The 20,314-nt window shown below is 24.9% G+C and overlaps 3 protein-coding genes across 3 annotated transcripts; 1 reads left to right on the forward strand and 2 right to left on the reverse strand.

Annotated features, from left to right (window-relative positions):
• Positions 1 to 25: 25 nt before the first annotated feature.
• Positions 26 to 4,829, reverse strand: PCHAS_0406900 (conserved Plasmodium protein, unknown function; the record flags this gene model as incomplete). Its single annotated transcript, XM_016799975.1, has 7 exons — positions 26 to 71; positions 173 to 297; positions 488 to 586; positions 683 to 735; positions 822 to 4,402; positions 4,544 to 4,611; positions 4,803 to 4,829. 7 exons carry the CDS (start codon positions 4,827 to 4,829, stop codon positions 26 to 28), a joined length of 3,999 nt encoding a protein of 1,332 aa, XP_016653278.1.
• Positions 4,830 to 6,723: 1,894 nt separating this feature from the next.
• Positions 6,724 to 8,607, forward strand: PCHAS_0407000 (conserved Plasmodium protein, unknown function; the record flags this gene model as incomplete). The annotated part of the gene is made up of 1 exon (XM_730918.2): positions 6,724 to 8,607. One exon carries the CDS (start codon positions 6,724 to 6,726, stop codon positions 8,605 to 8,607), a length of 1,884 nt encoding a protein of 627 aa, XP_736011.2.
• A 345-nt stretch (positions 8,608 to 8,952) lies between these two features.
• On the reverse strand, positions 8,953 to 19,895 carry PCHAS_0407100 (conserved Plasmodium protein, unknown function; the record flags this gene model as incomplete). Its single annotated transcript, XM_051320975.1, has 3 exons — positions 8,953 to 14,896; positions 15,039 to 18,708; positions 19,001 to 19,895. The coding sequence occupies 3 exons, from the start codon at positions 19,893 to 19,895 to the stop codon at positions 8,953 to 8,955; spliced, it is 10,509 nt and encodes a 3,502-aa protein (XP_051176926.1).
• Positions 19,896 to 20,314: the final 419 nt, after the last annotated feature.

The raw sequence follows: 20,314 nt of genomic DNA on the forward strand, positions 1-20,314 counted from the left end.
TTTTAACTTTTAAGTTAAAAATGCATTAATTTAGATAGACAAAACATAGAAATATTTTGGCGGATCCCATTCTGCAAAAAAGGAAAGCATAAAAAATAAATAAGAAATGATGGACCACATAAAGAAACATGCACAATAAGAACCATCTTAACAATCACAAAAAAAGACTTACTCATCATCGTTGTGAATGCTGCAATCGTTGTAGCTAGGTAAAAAAAATGATGATCCACTCTGAACGTTTTTTGATTCCTTTCCAATTGTTAGTCTCACATTGTCGCCTTTGTATATGTACCCATACTATTAAGCACGTAAAAAGGTAAAGAAAAAGTATAGAGAAAATGAGAGCATACGTTACAGAAAAATGTGCTGGATTGTCACAAAAGACAGCTCAGCCAACCAATGCATAAACACACATTACACATGAATATATCATAATATGCAGTTTAAAATGTAGTGATCTATTTTCGTATTTTTAAAGAGGTCTTACTATGAGATTATGCAAAATATTTCCCAACTCAATGGACCGTTTTTTGGACAAAATGACATTCGTTGTTCTGCTCTGCGATGTTAATATCATTGGGCCAAACTACGAGAAACAAAAAAGAAAAATAAAAAATGTATAATGAACTCGAAAATGTAAGATGAATGAACTTGAAAATGCACGACGAATGAACTGGCCTACCTTGACTCCGGAAATTTTTTCCCACACCGCGTCTGCAGGGTGGTAAGCCACACCTAAAAGAACGAAAAAAATAGTAAAGCAATAAATGCAGAGGAGTCTCAAACATTTTATTCTCATCCAATTTCATAATTTAACTTACGATAAGAAACGGTTTTATTGTTTTCATCGATAAAAGTGGAATAACCAGATTCTTCTCGAGATTCGTTTTGTGTATTATCATTATTTGCATCACTCTTATTATTATATTCATCAATGGAATGATTTTTTCCTTCTTGTAATTCGATATCTGATTTTCTTGGTCTTCCACGCCTTTTCTGAACCTTCTTATTTTCTTTATCGGAATATTTATCATCTGATTCACTAACAGATGATCTAGCATATTTATTATTATTTTTTGCAAATTCATTTTCATCTTTATCTTCATCATATAAATTATTATCTTTATTTTGTTTCATTTGATCCATATTTCTATAATACATATTAGGATCTATATTATTTCCATTCTCTTTATCAAAATTGTTATTATACATTTGTCCAATTGGATCGTCATTTATGTTATAGTTATTATTTTGATTAAAGTTATGGTTAAAATTATTATTTTTTAAATTATTATTATTGCTTACCATATTTGGTATCATATACATAGCTTGATTTATTGGATTATTCATATTATTATTTGCATACATATGATGATTATATGTTTGATTAGTGTTCATACTCATTTGGTGATTTATAGGTTGGACAAGCGAATGTGGCATTTGCTGATTTATAGTATGATTTATTTGATTGTTTGTATGTTGATCCATTTGTGAAACTAATGGATGTACTAACGATGGAACAATTGGCTGACTTAATTGTTGAGCTAGCGATTCTGATATTTGACCACCTAATGGATGTGTAGAATTATTTATTTGATAATTTAATAATTGTCCATGTGTTTGATTTATTACTGCTTGTTGTATTTGTTGTTCTATAGGAATATTTAAATGATTATTTATTGGGTGTCCAATATGATTATTATATCCTGTATTTATAACTGGATTTAAATTATTATTATTATTACTACATGTTGCACCATACATTTGATGTTTCATATCATTCATTAAATTATTATTTGCATTATTCATATTTCCCATTTGATATGATGTTATATTATTTTGATTTTCATTTTGTTGTACTTCATCTGGTGGCGTTTTTTTTAATTTCGGACGTCCTCTCTTTCGTTTTACTGGCTGATCAGGATTTGGTTGGTTAACTTGAGATTGCTGGTCTCCACTTTGGACGTCTCCTGGATTGATAGGCATTTGCCCTGGAATGGGAAGACCCGCATTTATGGGCATCTGGCCCGGTAATGGAATTCCTTGCATTGGCACTGCACCGGCTATTGCCCCTGGTACTGCACCTGGCACTGCGCCTGCTACTGGGATGGTGGGGAGAGCAGCAGGAATTGTTGGAATGGGCATGGTAGAAATTGGGACAGCTGGCAATGGAACAGTAGACATAGGAACTGCTGATAATGGGACAGTAGGTATAGGAACAGTAGGGATAGGTAACCCCGCTGTATTTGTATCCGCATTTTGTTGATTTATATTATTCGATGGGTGTTTATTAATATTATCATTTATTAGTTCATTCTCATTATTTACATTTTGTATTCCATCACCTTCATTGTTTGTGGTTATATTATTTTGTTTTGTGTCATCATTTAAGTTGTAAGAATTATTAAAAAATGATTCCCCTTGTGTTTCATCATTCATTTTATTTTCATTTGAATATCTATATCCTTTTTCCATGTCACTACAAATATGATCATCATTATTGTCTCCTCGTTTGTTTTCATTTCCAATTTGTTTATCATATTGATAATTACGCATGTGATCATTGTATAAATTGTTGCCTTGTCCCATTTCTGAATTTCTATTGTTATAATAAAATTCATTTTGATCATTATAATTGTTATTATACATGTTATCATCGTATTCCTTATTTTTTAAGCTTGTTCTAAATGGTCCATTATAAATATTTTCTTCCATATTATTTTGATTATAATCAAATCTTTTTATTCTTCCTTCTCTTTCATATATATTTCTATCTTCATCATTTTCATTATATTCATATCCCATATTATTATGCATTTTTTTTGAATTATAATTAGGATAATTTTTATAATAATTATTTTTATATTCATCATATCTACACATATCATTTTCTCTTCCATTTACATAATGATAATCTTTACTGTTTCGGTTGTAGTATCTTTTTTCATTTTCATCTCTACCACCTTCATCATTATAATTATACTTATCTTCTTCCTCTCTATACATATAATTATCATTACAATCGTTGCTATTTATGTTTGGATTATTTTTGTTGTAATGTTTTATTTTTGTACCTCTGTAATGCTCATCTGAATCTTCATATCGTTCATATTGCCCATACCTTTGTGGTAATCCATTTTTCCCATACATATTTCTATTCATATGTTTATCATATGGCATATTTTCATTTACATCATAATTTCGATGGTTATATTCATGATGCTTATACTTGGGATATTCGTTTTGTGGATTTCCTTCTTCACTATTGTTGTGTGAGTAGTTATAAAATGCATTTTTATCTTTATATTCTAAATTATGATATGAATCATTTTCAATACCTTCACGATTTCTAGCATTTTTTAAATAAATAAAATGGTCTCTATCTCTGTCTCTGTCTCTATCTCTATCTGATTCTTTATATCCGACTTTTTTGTCACTATTATATCGAGAGATATTTTTATACCTTTTTAAATAATGTCCTTCACTAAATCTGTTATAATTTGTATAATTTTCTGTTTCATTATTAAAATAAATTTTCGACAAACCTTTAATACAATCATTTTCATCAACATCTTTTAAATTATCTAAATCTGAATTATTTGTATTTCCACTTTGTCTTCTTTTCAGTTTATTGTCATCATATTTTGATTCTATTTTATAATTATCATGTCCCATATTTTTAATCATACTTTTTCGTATTTTTGTAATTCTCTTTAGAAAATTTTCTTTATCAATATTATCAGATTTATTTAAATTAATTATCCTATAAATATTTTTATTAATTCGAATAGCTTTTTCATCATTACTATCTTTTGAGTCTACTAATTCATCATTAAATGTATTATCATTTGATCTATCTATATGTATGTATCTTTCATTCTTTGTGTCATTATTATATTCATTTAAAATGTAACCTCTATCTTTTTTTCTTCGAAGTTTATTATTTTTATCTTGTTCTTCATTATCCTTATTTTTATATTTATTGCTTTTAGAGCCTTTTTGTTTATATGAATTATATATATCATTTATGTTGTCATAACTGTTGCTTCGTCTTGTATTTTTTGCATAACTATTTACACTACTTCTTCCTTTTTTGCTTCTCGATTTTAATGGGCTTGCAGCAGAATAACATGATCCTAAAGTAGATATATCATTATCAAAATAAAGTTCATTTTCTTTTTCCGAATCATAAAATGATGATACATCATCATCTACGTAGCTTATTCTACTAACTGTATTTTCACAATTGTCATTTAAAAATTGTGAACTATTTAATCGGTATATTTCACATATATTATCATTATATGGGGTATTCTCTGCTTCCTTCTTTTTTAATAAACCCTCTATCGAGTTACTTAATGGCTCGGCATAATTATTTCCACCAAATCCTTCATTGTTTTCTCTGCAAATGGAAAAGGTATATCAAAATGAGGAGACGATATATGTTGATGGCTTATCGACAAATGCTGTCTTACTATCATTCGAAAAAGTGCACATATCGATTTTTTTTATTTTATTTTTTTTTTTTTTTTTCTTAAATTACAGTGATGAAAGGGGTTTCCGTTCTATAACGGTAAACAATCCATTGCTAGCGCCCGACTGATCAAGTTTCTGAAAAAAAAAAAATATTTAAACACACACATGAGAATCTGTCTATATTTTTGCAAAATTAAACTTATCTACACAGTAACATTTAGGAGATACAACAAATGGGCATATTTTTAGAACAAGGTAATGATAAATATATGAAAAAGATATGAGTCTTTTTAATTTTTTGCACACATATTTATGTTTGGACTTACAAGTTCGGATTTCTGGTCATCATTCATAATTAAAAATAGAGATATTAAAAAGGTATATATAATATTTGTTTATATATATGGAAAAGTTTAAGAATACAAAAGAAACAAATTATTCAAAAAAAAAAAAAAAAATATTTTTGTTAGCATATATATAGTTGTGCTTAAAATATTTTTGATTTTTTTTGAAAAAAATACTTACAAATAATTATATATTCTTACAAAATTAAAGAAATACATATAGTTATTTATTATATTTATTTTTCTCTTTTCTTTTCCTAAACAAATTTATATAATCTCTTGGTAAAACCACTATAAATATGCCCCACACTTACGATGTGCATATTAATTACATACACATATTTGATGTATATTTTGTATGTACACGCATGCATATAATATTTATATAATAACTTTTTAAAACTAAAAATACATTTTTCTCATAGTATTTAAAAGAGAAATATTATATTTATTTTTACATATGCTTGATATATGTTTTATATTTTTATAATTCAAAAAAATTATCTTATGTATGACATATTTGCGCATACTTATTGCGCAACCTTGAAAATACGATGATAATAAAATATTGGAAAATGTATATCCTATCAAACATTAAAATGACAAAAAAGAAAAATATGAAAAATATATATTTTGTATTTTATTTTAAATATTTTAAAGGATTTCCTATCCTTACTATTTTATATTTTTGTCATACATATATGCATAGTATATGCATTGATATTTTTTTTTTTTTTTTTTTTTTTTTTTTTTTGCGTAGTAAAATTATGAATAGTTATGATATACAAAATAAATATTCATTCATGAATGGAAAATATGACAAAGATATATTTTTTTTAATTTCTTATAAAATTTTTTTCTTTTTATGTTATTATAAAAGATGAGGAAATTAAGGATATATAGTCTGCATTTCTTTTATCATTAAAAGTGTAAAGTGTGTAATTATAACAAATATACAAAATAATAAAATAATATTTTTTTTGCATACTTGTATAATTTTCAAATATATATAATATTTTGTTATTTTATAAATAGGACAAGTATCGAAAATGCTGTCATCATATTTTTCTCTTATTCGACAATGAGTATTTTTTCCACACACACTTTTAATTTCGTTCCCTCCAAAAGTAAAGCAATAACAAAATTAAGCAATGCTTAGCGAAATAAAATAATAATAAAACCGTTTTATATTGTATCCCTGTTTTATTTCATTTGGGGTAGGAATAAAATTAATGTCCTTACATATATTTTATGATGGAAATTAAAAAATTTTCCATTTCTCAAACAATTTGTATGAAATATAGAAATAAAGTTATTATGGTATTCCAAATTTTTATAAAATTATCAAACAGGTTCACTAAGCATATCCAAATTTTTCTATAACATAATTATCATATTTCGTATATCCAATCTGATTACTTCTCATTACTTTACAATGCATAAATTTAAAGTTCGCTATTTTCTTCTTAGCTTTATCTATCAGTAGTTAAGCAATATGAGGAAAGAAACATTTTATAAATAAAATAAAAAAATTTCATGATAAAAAAATTTAAAAAAATATATGAATAAAATATCCACAAGCAGGATATGCCCTCCTACCATGGCGACCCACATATGTTACAATAATAATGATACTATTTTTTGACATTTTTTTTGACATTTTTAAAATTTTTATCATTTTTAAAAATTTTATCATTTTTTAATATCCTTCATTTGATTTTTATTAATTTTTTTCGTGAGCAAATGATCGAAATTAAAATTGTTAAGTACGTTCCTAATGGCAAAGCAATTCATTTAATTTTTTTAAAATGATTACGATAATTACTTATGTATATAAAACCCATAATATATGAATAAACTTCCACAACAAGCTTATGTTGCGTATATATAAGACCCCCTGTTAATGGGTAAACTTACAACTTTCCTTTCCCTTTGTTTTGTATTTTTTTATTTATATCAATGCTTAAAACTAAACAATATTAGAAAGAGAGGTATTCTTTCACTAATTGAAAAGGAAGAGAATAAAAAATTAGCTTTTGTAAATAACTGCTCATTGTCCAACCTCAAAGTAAAAAGAAATGTAAATAAACACTTTTATAAAAGCAAGAAAGAAAAGGAAATCCTTGAATCAGGTTATTTATATCCATTTGATCATTTAGAAAAAAAAAAAAAAAAATTTCCACCAGATCCTTATGTTCCAAGTAATGAAGAAAACGAAGAAAATGAAGATCGTATTTTTGATGAACTTAATGAAAGCGCAGCTGAAAACGAATTGTTAGATTATGATAATGATGATGAAGATGCGAAAAAGAGTTTTGGGAAAGCAACTTTCAACCGTCCTCATTATAGGGCACCTGTGAAAAAAAGAGATAAAGATAGTGATGAAATGAACAAGGATTTGGATGGCGATCTAGCTAGCGAACCAAATACTACTGACCAAATCACAAATGCAATGATAGAAAATGACGAAGAAATAAGTACAAATGAAATACAAAAAGAAGTTATAAATATCTATGTTTATTCATCTGAAACAAATAAAGAACAAAATGAAATAATGAAAGATAAATTATATTATCTTATGCATACTGCCATGGATAGTATATTTATTAAACACTTCGAACTAAATATACAATCACATATAGATAATAAAGAAAAAAAAATTAGTGTTTCCTATGAAATAAAAAATAATACCTTTAAAAAGAATATACACTCTCTTACAGAATTAATTGAATTTTCCCATAAGTTGAAAAAAATATTAAATGATAAAGTTGAGGAATTATTTAAAAAAAAAGAGGATGAAGAAGAAATGGAAGGAAATGAACAGGAACAAGAAGAAGATGCAAAATATTTAAAAAATATGCTTAAAAAAGAATTAGAAGAATATAAAAAAGAAAGAAAAATTACAAACATATCAAAAAGAAATTTACAAGTTAGTATAGAATCATCTCTTAAACTTATAGAAAAATGCACACAAAAAATGTACACACAAAATTATGAAATAACATTACGTGATTTAAAATTAGCTTATAATATGTTACCTTGTAAATATTATGGATATTTTTTATCAGACGTATGTGCAAATATTTCGATGTTGTCTTACTATACAAATGATTTACAAGGAGCTTTTAATTTTGCTCTAAAGTCAATCAAATATGAACCGAAATATAAATTATCTTGGAAATGTCTAGGGGATGCATATAGAAGTTTTCGAAAATTTTGGCAAGCTAAAAATTTTTATGATATAGCTATATATTTAGGTTATAAAGATGAAAAAGGAGAAAATTTCGAAACAATTACTAAAGAACTAACTAATTTAACTCAATCCGCTTTAAAAAATGTAGATTTATTAAAAACTAATATGAACAATTATACTAATATAGTAATTAAAAAAAACATAGGAATAGTATTAAATAAAAATCCAGACGAAATAGGAGGTTGTTATGTGTCTTATATAATTGAAGGAAGCAAAGCTAGTAAAAAAAATTTTAACCATGGAGATCAAATTGTTGCATTAAATAATATTGTAACTTATGGAAAACCAATTGATGATTGCTTAAAGGCGTTTCAAAAAAATGACGGCTCTTATGATATAATATTTTTTAAAGGAAATATAATTGAATTATATGGTTTAGAAGCTTACAAATATTTAATTGAAAATAATTTGTTTTACATACTTTTTGAAAATGAAAAAATATCATCTTTTAAAAGAGATGAGACTATATTGTTTGATATGAAAGGATTTGGAACATTTTCCGAGTATGGAATGTCCAAAGGAGAGAATATGTAAAATTTTGAAAAAAAAAATCAGCTAGCTATTATTCAGAATATTTATAATAATGTTCCAATTTTACATGAACACGTCCATAATTGTTCATGTATTTATAGACCTTTTTTTTTATTCAAAAACAAAATTTACTTATTGTAACTTTTTATGGGCATTGGGTGTTATTATAAAATGTTGAGTAAATGTTTAAGGGCATAAAAAAGTGATAATTAAAGCGAACAAACAAAAAACAACGCAAAGTAAATCAGAAGAAAATTTGTAAAAATGAAATAATTCCCTTTGGGATTTTCCATGTTTACACATTTTTCACATGCACAATTTTAGAGAAATAGCTACACAATTTTTTTTTTAATTATTTATTTTATTTTTTTGGGAAAATAATATTTTGTCATATAAATTTATATAATTTTCGTATTTTTCTATGTCTCTTTTTGTCCAATCTTTAGTTGGTTTTTTGATTGATTGGTTTTTAAGAGTCGATTTATTTTCAAATTTTTTTTTTAATTTTTGTATATTGATTGGTATTTCACATTCCATTAAGAATGATTTAAACTTTTGTTCATATTTTCTTCGTAGAGACGTTGAAAATTGTTTATTTTCTTTATAAAAATAAAAAGCTAAAAAATGTATTGCACTCAATTTTACAGTTAAGCCAGGATATAGTGGTCTATTCTTTCCTAATTCGTATAGTGCCTTACATATAATGTCATATAAATATGTTTTAAGATAAACTAAAGTAGTGATATCATTTGTGGATTTAATTTTTTCAATGATAATATCAAACATATTTTGATTATATAAATAGTCTTTAGAATTTTTAACAAAAGTTTCCATTTTGTCTTTATTTTCAAATAAATAATATGCATTTTCATATTTTATACAATAATTTTTATTTCCCTTAACAAAATTATTTTCATTTTTTAAACTAACCAAACAAAATCCTTCATTCTCTATTTTGACATTTTCTTCTAAATTTATAATTTTTTCAAACTTTTTCGATGGTTCTTCTACATTTACATAAGTTTCAGGATCTGTTTGAAATTCTAAAACATCTTCATAAGTATTAACCAAATAATAATTACCATCATAATAGACAGTATAATTATCATATATGTTGCATTTTTCTAAAATATTTTTTTTTTTATATGTAACTATACAATATTTGTTAAATTTTATTTCTTGTTCATAATTTTCTTTTTCATATATATTAAAACCCTTAAAATAAGCAACTTGATTATTATATTTATATCTGTTATATCTTTGATAACTTTTTATTTTTTCTTCCATTGCATTTTCTATTTCATATTTCATTTTCCACATATTATTATATTCTATATAAATAACATTATTATATTTTTTAGGAATCTTTTCTTCAATATTATTTATAAATTCACCCAAATTTGTATTGTCTATATTTGCACATATATCACTCACCTCATTATAATTACCATTACGCATACAAATATTGGGTTCATTTGTTTCTGCCTTTTTATCTTGTATCAAAAATACTAGATGTGGAATTTCTTTTCCCATAAAAAAGCTAGCCAATTGGTTATCATTAAATGGGATATTATATAATATACATCCATGAGATAAAACATCATATTGATTTCTTCTTAATTTTATTAGTTCAATTATTAGTTCATCAGTTATTTTGTTTTGGTCGATTTGATTTTTATATTTTTCTATTCCATAACCAAAGGATAATAAATTTTGTAAATTAATTATTTTATATTTAAGGTTACTTTTTTTTAAATATTCATATATAGAATCAACATGCACAGTTGTATATAAAAATATAAATGGAAGAATAAAATTTGGTGATGGTTTGATTTGATTTAAATAATGAATTGGATTCTTTGAAAATATATTTAATTCATTTTCGGTTCTAAAATAAAATAAAAAAGAATCATATATAAGTAAATAATTTGTGTCTATATTAACAATATTATCAATATTTACAGGAGAATAAAAATAAAAGCTTGATAATTTAATATAATTATTATTTTTTAAAAAATTAGCCCATGTTTTATCAACCCTTTTTATATTTAATTGATGAAATAAATTATTTCTATATTGTAACATCTCTTTTAATCTATTCTCAATAAATGTTCTAGCATTTTTTATATGCACCTTTCCTATATCTATTTTCCAAATGTTTGTATTTCTTTCAAGATATTTAACTATTTTTTTGTTTTTTTTACAAATTCTTTTTATTTTATCTAAATTTATTTTATTGTCTTTCTTTACATTCACCTTTTCATTTATAATTTGCTTGCCATATTTTTCTTCTTTACATTTTTCCTCTTTTGTTTGATAAAATTTATCATATTGCTTTATTTTTGCTTTCAACTTTTTATAGTTTTTTCCTTCATCACATGTCAAATATATTACATATTCAGGAACCCGATAAGAATATTTCAAAACCTTTTCAAAATTATTTAAAACGCTATTCTCTAAAAATTTGTATTTACTTCTTAATATTTTATTTTCATTTTTTTTGAAATATATTTCTTCCGTTTGTTCGATATTTATTACATCTTTTTTATATGGAAATGGATCATCAGAATCATATGTAGAATCATCATCTTCTGAATCGGTACTATTCGTATCTGAGGAATAAAATTCATTGCTATCACTTATACTATCATAAAATTGTTCCTTAGAAAATTTGGTTTCAACTTGCTGATCATTTGCATGCTCATAATCTTTATTTAGATTATTATTTTCTTTACTTATTCTGTCATTATCCACTTCTTCCCCCATTTTATCATTTACTTTATTAGATGCACATGAATCTTTTCTGATATCCATTAAGATCGATTTCAAAAGATTTTTCATTTGTTTTCCTGAAGTGATACTAAAAACGGATTTCCTATCATATAAGTATGTGATAAGACTGTTCCCAAGCTGTTCATGTAATATTAATCTTGTTGTCAAAATTTTTAAAATGTTTAAAACAACATTAGAGGGTTTTATTTGATCAAATAGAATATCATATATGTATTCATCACATTTTACATCTACTAATTGAATTTCATATATTTCTTTATCAAAATAAATAATGTTGTTTTCTAAAAATTGAATATCCTCATCATCCAAATAAATATCTTCTTCAAATTTTTCAAAGGGTATAATATGAATTGGCAATATATTAAAATCTAGTTTCTTTTTACTATTAAATTTAGACAGCTTAAATAAGTAAACATATTTTAATATATATATACTTATATATGTAAGATTCATTAAAAATTCTTTTTCTATATTTACAATGTTTAGATCAAATATTTGGGAAATGTAATTTACTTCGTTTTCAAAAATGGATTCATAATCAGATAAAAATAATATTCTTAATGGTGGTACTACATTAAAATTGTTTGAATAAAAATTAATATTTTTCATAAACAATAAAGAATGATATGGATTAGATAAAAAGTGTATTTTCTTATTATATATTAATTTTATATTATTCCTAGATTTATATAGCCAATTATATTTTTTTAAAATATATGGACAGTACACATTTATATAACAGTTATTTATTTTATCAATTAATTTATCATCTTTTAATACACTATTATAATTTAAATAATTATGAATATATGGATTTACTAATTTTTGAATCTGATCAAGATATGTATATTTATTATTTTCATAAACACTATTATATTCTTCTTCTAAATTTAAAATATTTATATTAAATTTTTCTTTTTCTAATTCATTTAACATTTTAATATAATCTTTATTATATAAATACATGTTATCATAATTGCTTGCATTATTTATTGAGCTGTCTTTTTTTGTTTTTTGTTTTGCCAGTTGCTTTTCAAATTCGCATTTAAAATTTTGCCTTCTCTTTCGCTTCATATTAAACCCTATAATGTTATCTATATTTATTTCCATTTTTTTAAAATATTTGTAAATATTCGTATTTAATGGCAATCCAGATATAATAAAATTATTATTAGAAACTATTTCTTTGCTCCTTAAATTTGATGAAAATTCATTTCTTTGATTGTGCTCTTTGTAAAGAGCTTCATCAGAACCTTCTACATCTACCATATTTGATATAGATTCCATTGATACATCTAAACGATTTGAATTGGGCATCTGCGTGTTTTTTTCCTTTTCAAATGTTTTGATTAAATGTAAGCTAAATTTATCTATACCCTCATTTATACATTCTAAATTTTGAGAGCTAAAAATTGGGTCTAACAAATTATTTAAATGTAGATCCATTTTTTCATTTTTTTTAATTATTAGAAGGTTGTATAAATATCTTATTTTTATTGCAATAGTAGAAATTTCTTTTAATTTGTTTGATTCATTAAAATTGGTGTTCAAAGTAGATGCAGAACTTTGTTTATCCCCTGAAGATTCATTCAAAATATTTTCTTCTTCACATAAAGGTAAATCATTCTTTGTCTCTAATAATTCTATAATTTCATTTTTAAGAAAATTTAAATTTCCAATAATTTTTCTAATTATATACATATTAAAATTATTTGTTTTTTTCATTTGTATACAAATATATCTAACTATAAGTATGTCTGATATTTGTTTTCCTTTTACTAAATTATTAAACTCGAACATATAAATATCTAAATTGTCTTTAATCATTTCATCTTTTGATTTGAATATATTTTTAAAGTATTCTTCTACATCTATATGTATTATTTTTTCATATGAATTTAAGAAATTCAAAATTTTATTTTTTATCCATATATTTGGAAAATAAATAATGATATTAAAATTAATGGATTCTTTGATTTTTTTACTTGAATAAAATTGAGGATATTTTAAAAATTCTATCATTTTTTCATAACTTTCTAAAATATATACTTTATTCTTATAAATTATTTTAAACCCTTTTTTTCCTTTTGTAAATTTCTTTTCATCAATATATGACACTGGACAAAATTTGTAAAACTCATTCCAATTTCTATAATAATATTCATATTCTTCTTTATAATTTTTGTTTATATACTTTTCCACATTTTCAACTTTATCTACAACTGTCTCATTCACTTCTACACAGCTTGTTATCCTATTTTCCGACTCTAAATCTGTTAATTTCGTTTTCCTTTTCAATTTTATCACTAGTATATCGTTTTTATTATTCATTTCTGTGTCTTCATCATAAAAATTATTATTTTTTTCTGTCTCTTCTTTTTCGATATTTGCTTCTAACATTTCTTTCTTCTTTTGATACTTATAGGGGAAAAAATTATTTTTAAAAAAATACGAGTAATTATTTATAATCATATTAATATAGAATAGTTTATTAATTGATCTGTTTTTTATTACATCTATGTGTATAATTTTCAATGTTTCAAATATTTTTTTTAATTTTTTTTCTAATTCATATTTATTTTCTTCACACATTTCATCTGTTTCTTTAACTTGAATGTCGTCACATTTTAATTCTGCATTATTATGAAAAACAATAGTAGAAATGTCTTTCTCATACTTGATTGATTCAGAATATGCTTTTAAATCTTTATAATAATTTGTATAATATTTTATAGGATCATTACATTTGTAAATATATTGTATTCTTTTGTTTGCCAAATTAAAATATTTATCACTTATATCATTTGCGTTTATCATATTGATGTATTCGGATGTCTTTCCATATTTTTTTTCCCATATATTTTCCTTATCTTTATTTCTCTTTGTTTCATCATTCTCTTCTGTCTCTGTTTCTTCATCGCTACTTTCTTCTGATTCTGTCTCTTCCTCACTACTTTCTTCGGACTCAGCATCTGTTTCAGCATCTGTCTCTACATCTGACATGGATTCTTCTTCCTCCTCTTTTACTTCATTTGCTTCGTCCACTGCTTCGGTTTCCAAGTAATTTTTCTCGATGCTATCTATGCTTAGATATTCCACATCTGAATATCCATCTGATTCAATATGTTCCAATTTTTCTGATAAAATTATCGCCGTTTTATTTTGATCTTTATCTTGATTATCACCACTTATTTCTTTCTTTTCCTGTTCAAGTTCATTACCTTCATCACTTTTGTTATCTTCTTCTTTTTCACTTGTCTCATCATTTTCTTCACGACTTTCTGAAGCATCTTCAGATTCATCATTGCTACTTTCATCTTTTATAGATTCTGTTTTTATTTCATCGTTTGAGTCTTCATCTTCCCCTTCTTTACTTATAACACTTAATTCGTTTTCTTTTGCACCATTGCTTGCTACATTTTGAGGATTGATGCTTTTATTTTTAAACGCTATTAACAATCGTTGAAATGCTTCATCAACGGGTTCTGGTTCTATATTACTGCATCTAAAAAAGAAAAAAGGATGAACCAATGAAATACAAATCAATCATTCCACAAAAAAAAGTGGAATCATCACACATGTAGGAATATATAAATAAAGATAAAAACAAATGAAGAAGTAGACTAATGATTTTCGCTTACATTGATAGTTTGTGAATGTTTAAGAAAATGCAAAAAACGGGAAAGGAATCCTTAAAGGGGTTTGGAAATATTAAATTGTGATCCTCTAACAAGAAATCACTAGCATTTATTTCGGTAGTATTAGACACATTTTTTAAAAAATTCATATTTAAAAAATTAATATAATTAATATAATTTAAATTAGATAATTTTCTTAATTTTAATAAAAAATATTCTGTATATTGTATAAAATTTTTATTTAAATATAAAACATAACCATTATTTTTTGATATCATTGTATTCATATATTCTAATGTTAAATCCATCATTATTTTTAAATCAATAGATTTACCATTTTCAAGATTTAAATTTATTAATTTACCTAAAGGTGACAAAAGTTCTTTATCTATCTTAAAATTTTTATTTAATATTATTGATGGTTCAACAAATTCAACTTTTAGTTTTTTTATTAAATTATATATATTTGGACAACTATTAGATATTATTATAAAATTTTCTTTTTTAGTTTTTTTATTTATTTTTATAAAATTTCTCATCTTATTTATATCATCTACAAATAAATATTTTAATTTATTTCTTTCATCATTTTTTTTATGATATAGTTTTAAGTATTCTGCTTTGTCTTCAATGGGTTCTGTATCATCTACTAAGTTTTCTGTCGTTGCCACTTTTTCATAAATTGAAACACTTTCTTCTATTTTTTTTATTTCACTAATGATATGATCGCTTGATTCTTCATTTATTTCTGATGGTTTATATGCCTTTTCTTCAACCGTTTTTTCATTTGTCTTTCCTTCATCTTTAACACTTTCAAACGATTTCGAAACTTCATCTAATTTTCTACCACTTTCAGTCTCAACATTGGGGTCAAAACTATCGTAACTGGTTCTATTTTCTAAATCAGACTTAAGTTTGTCTGAATCATCATTGGGCGATATATCCTTATCATACTTTTCAACACTCAATGATTTCTTAGAAATGCCGTCATAGCAGCTCGAAATATTTTGGGCTTCTTCATGTACTGACTTGCTTTCTACATACTTTAGAGGATAAATATTTTTTTCATTTTCGACACCATCAGCCATGTCATTTTTGATTTCCATATCATTAGTTATATTATTTTCATTTTCCGCATCATTAATTATTTTATCTTCTTTATGCTGAAAAAGGGAATCGCCACTCGCTTGCTTCTCTACTTGCTCATCATTTTTGTAGACCTCCCCTGAACTAGCTATTAAATCCTTTTCATGACTGAATAAAATATCATCAGTATGATAATCTTGAAATATAATATTTTTAACTTCTTTTTCATTTTTTAATAAATCTTGAAATTCGTCATTAAGTTCATTTGGAATTTTATTAAGCTGTTCAATTTGAAATTCTTTTACTTTTTTTTGATCGACCTGAGCTGATAATAAATTTTCATTTTCTTTTTCTATTAATCCTATTTCACTTTTAATAATAACATCATTTAATATTTTATTAATTTTAGTAAACTCTTGATTTATATTATTATTATTATCTTCTTCTTTTTTTCCACACACATTTTGTATTCCTAAATTTTGGATTATGTCATTTTTTTTATTTTGTAAATTTTTTGTTTCATATTCATTTTTTTCATTTTGTATTTTAGTAGTTACACATTTTCTTATTATATTATCATAATTTTCTTTGTTGTCTTCCCATTCAATTTCTTCTTCGTCGTCCCATTTTGTTCCTTCGTTTTCATCCCCTTCTTCTTCTTCATCTTCTCCCCCTTTTTCTTTTCCATTTCCTTCCTCATCTTTCATGAGTTCGTTTTTCTCAATTTTATTTAAAAACATATTAAAATCTTCCTTATACGATTCGCAATTACTAGATATACTTTTTCGGACAGTTTCTAATAGCAATTCCTTTTGCTTCTTAATCTCGTTTTGCTTTATTTCTTCCTTTTCCTTCTCAATTTTATTTCGCTTCGTTTCTTCATCTTCCTCCTCAATCTCATTTTCCTTTGTTTCTTCGTTTCCCTTCTCAACCTCATTTTCCTTTGGTTCTTCTTTTTCACATCTCGACGCTTCTTTTTCGTATTCGTTGCTCTCTTTAGAATCGCCACCTTCAACTTCAGAACTGCCTACCACATCTTTGCTCTGCTCAAGGTCAGGATTTATTATCGAACCTGAGGCACTTCTCTTAGCTATTTCATTCATTACAGATGTAGAAGATTTTCTCAACTCACCATCAAGATGTATATTTTTAATTTCAAACGAATTATCATTTTGTTTATTATCTATATTCGTTTTACTGTTCATAAAATTTAATGAATCATCATTTGTACTATAATTTCCTTCTAAATTTATTTTACTATCATTAATTAGTCCATCTAAATTATTATAATTATTTTTGGATAATGCCATTTTTTTTAGTTTTTCTTTATTTTCTAATTCTTCTAATGTCCTTTTCTCATTTTCTAAATAATTTTTAGTTTTAAGCATATCATCACGTTCGTTAGAAATATTTTCATTTGATGTCTGATTCAACTTTTTATCATCTAATTTAATATTTTCTACATCATTGCTATCATTATTTATATTCTCATCTTTTATTTCTATACATTCTTTTTCTTTCAAATTTTCTTTTAGTGCATTTATGTATTCTTCATCTAAGTAATTCATTTCTTCGCTTTCCTCATTGTTCTGATTTATCTTACTATTTTTATATTCCTGATTAAAATCATTTATTTCTTTATTTCTATTCTTTATCTCAAATTCATTTTTATCATTTTCTTTTATTTTCCCTTCCGTATCCAAAGATCCATCCATATTTATTGTCTTCACAGTGTCTACCCCACTTAAAATCGCTTTATCTTTCATAGCCTTTTCTTCTTCAGTCATTTTTGAATCGCCTTTTTTATAATTGGATATTTCTTTTTTTTTATCTTTATTTTTTCTTGCTGCAACATCACTTTTGTCATTACTAATGTTTGTGTCGCTTCCTAAGTCGTCCACTAAATCTGTTGAAGCATCTTTGCCAGTTTTCGATAATGCTTGTGCTGACTCAGTCATAATTTTTCCGGACTCGTTCATAATTTTATCTGTCGCATCTTCAATTCTACCTGGCTCGTTCATAATTTTATCGGTCACATCTTCAGTTTTGCCTGACTCACTCGTCTTTTTGTCTGCTTCGCTCATAATTTTATCTATCGCATCATCAGTTTTACCTGGCTCGCTCATAATTTTATCTGCCACATCTTCAGTTTTACCTGACTCGCTCATAATTTTATCTGACGAATCTTCATCGAATTCTTCAGTATCATAATCATTAGAACCCTCTATCTTGCATTCTTTTGTAAACTCGTCCAAATTAATTCCGTCAATAAGAAGTGAGGATTCGTATGACAATTCTTCCATTTCCGTTGTAGTTGCCGCATTTGGTTCATAACATTGTTCACCTTTATGCTCACCTTTATGCTCATCTTTATGCTCATCTTTACGTTCATCTTTTGACTTTTCTTCTTCACTAATTTGATCCGTTTTACTTTGGGTTTTATTTTTGCCTCCAATAAATTTTAATTTTGAAAGCATGCTTATTATCGAGCCATCTGTTTTTCTTCTGTTTTTATCCACTTCTTTTTTTGAATCAAGTTTATTATTTTCAATAGTTGAGGAACTAAGCACATTTCTTTTATATTCTTCTTTGGTGTTATTGGAATCTAATTCATTTAGTTTTATTTGAAATTCATTAAATTTTTTTGTACCCCTATTATCTTTCGAAATGCTTTCTCTGCTTTGTTTACCTTTTTCAAAATCTGCAAAGACATAAGAGGGATTCAAAAAATAAATGTGTTAGAAGTGAAAACATGCATGTATGGGCTCACAAAAACATATGTACTTCTCATGCAAATATAATATGAATTTTTTGTTTATTTTAACCATGATACATTTTTCTTGTAATTGACATTTTAGAAGATAATTCATCTGTTTTACTTATTCCTTGGATATATGTATTATTATTTTCATTAAAGTTGTCCGCTAGAGGTTCTAAAGGACTAATTTCATTGACATCAAGGAGTAATATACTTGTTTGAATTTTTGGATCTTTTTCTTTGCTATTTAACAAAACTTCAAATAATTTTTTAGCCGATTCTTCATTTTCATCTTGGTCATAGTTTTCAAAAGATTCGTGTGTATTATTATTTTGGACACTACCTTTTTTGATTTGTTCTGATTGATTATTTATGTTTTTATTATCACTTTTAGATGTACTATCCTTTGATTCTGTTTGAATCGGATCACTACTAGATGGAATTTTACTCTCTTCGTTATCAAATATAGACAATTTTTTGTTATCTCCAACCCCTATATTTCTTTTAAAATTAATTATAATAATAGGTTTTTTTTTTGTAATTTCTCCATTTTGATTTTTAATTTGAATAAATGTAATTCGATAAAATAACGATTTTAAAAAAAGTGCATAATCATGAGCATTTATAGTTGGTGTCCATATATCAGCTAATTCAAAAAAGGTATTAAAAAATGAATCAAAGTTTAAATATTTTTTTCCCTTTGAATCATTATTCCATTCATCATTTATAATTTTAATGACTTGTTTTATTTCAAATTGTGGAATTAAAACTTTACATATTCTTAACATAATTTTAAAATATTCGATTTTACTAAATTTATCATTTAATTTTTTATTCAAAATATTTGTCCATATATTTTTTACACATTCTACAAATACATCATTAGTCCTTATTTTTTCTCTCTCCTTTTTTAAGTCTTCATTTTCAAATCCTATATCTCCTTGATTCAAATATTCTTTTATTTTCGTTATGTTTTCTACATCTGGTACAAACCCATTACTAAACTTTTCGTCCATCTTATACGGAGTTATAAGTGTGTAGTAACTAGGATGGACAAATCAAAAAGAAAAAAAAACAAGGAATAAAACCAGGGAAAGGAAAACGGGAAAAAAATACATTTGACCCATATGGTAAATACATTAATTATATTATTAATCTTATAAAAAATAATTAGATATTCCTACTTTTTTTGTAGAACAATAATATAAATATTGATGATATATTATGAAAAAAATAATAAAAGCTTAAGAAAAAAAGACAGAATCAAATTTACAAACGTTTGTAAAATTTCTAAACCCTTTACAATAAATTAGAAAATATTCATGATATTAAGAAAGAAAAAAATTATATACACATTGGATAGGAGAAAATATTAGTGTAGAAAAAAGAAAAAACATTTAAGCTAAAATGCATTTCGTAAAAAATGCCATTTCGC

This window comes from Plasmodium chabaudi, assembly GCF_900002335.3.
Source record: "Plasmodium chabaudi chabaudi strain AS genome assembly, chromosome: 4".
Lineage (NCBI taxonomy): Eukaryota > Apicomplexa > Aconoidasida > Haemosporida > Plasmodiidae > Plasmodium > Plasmodium chabaudi.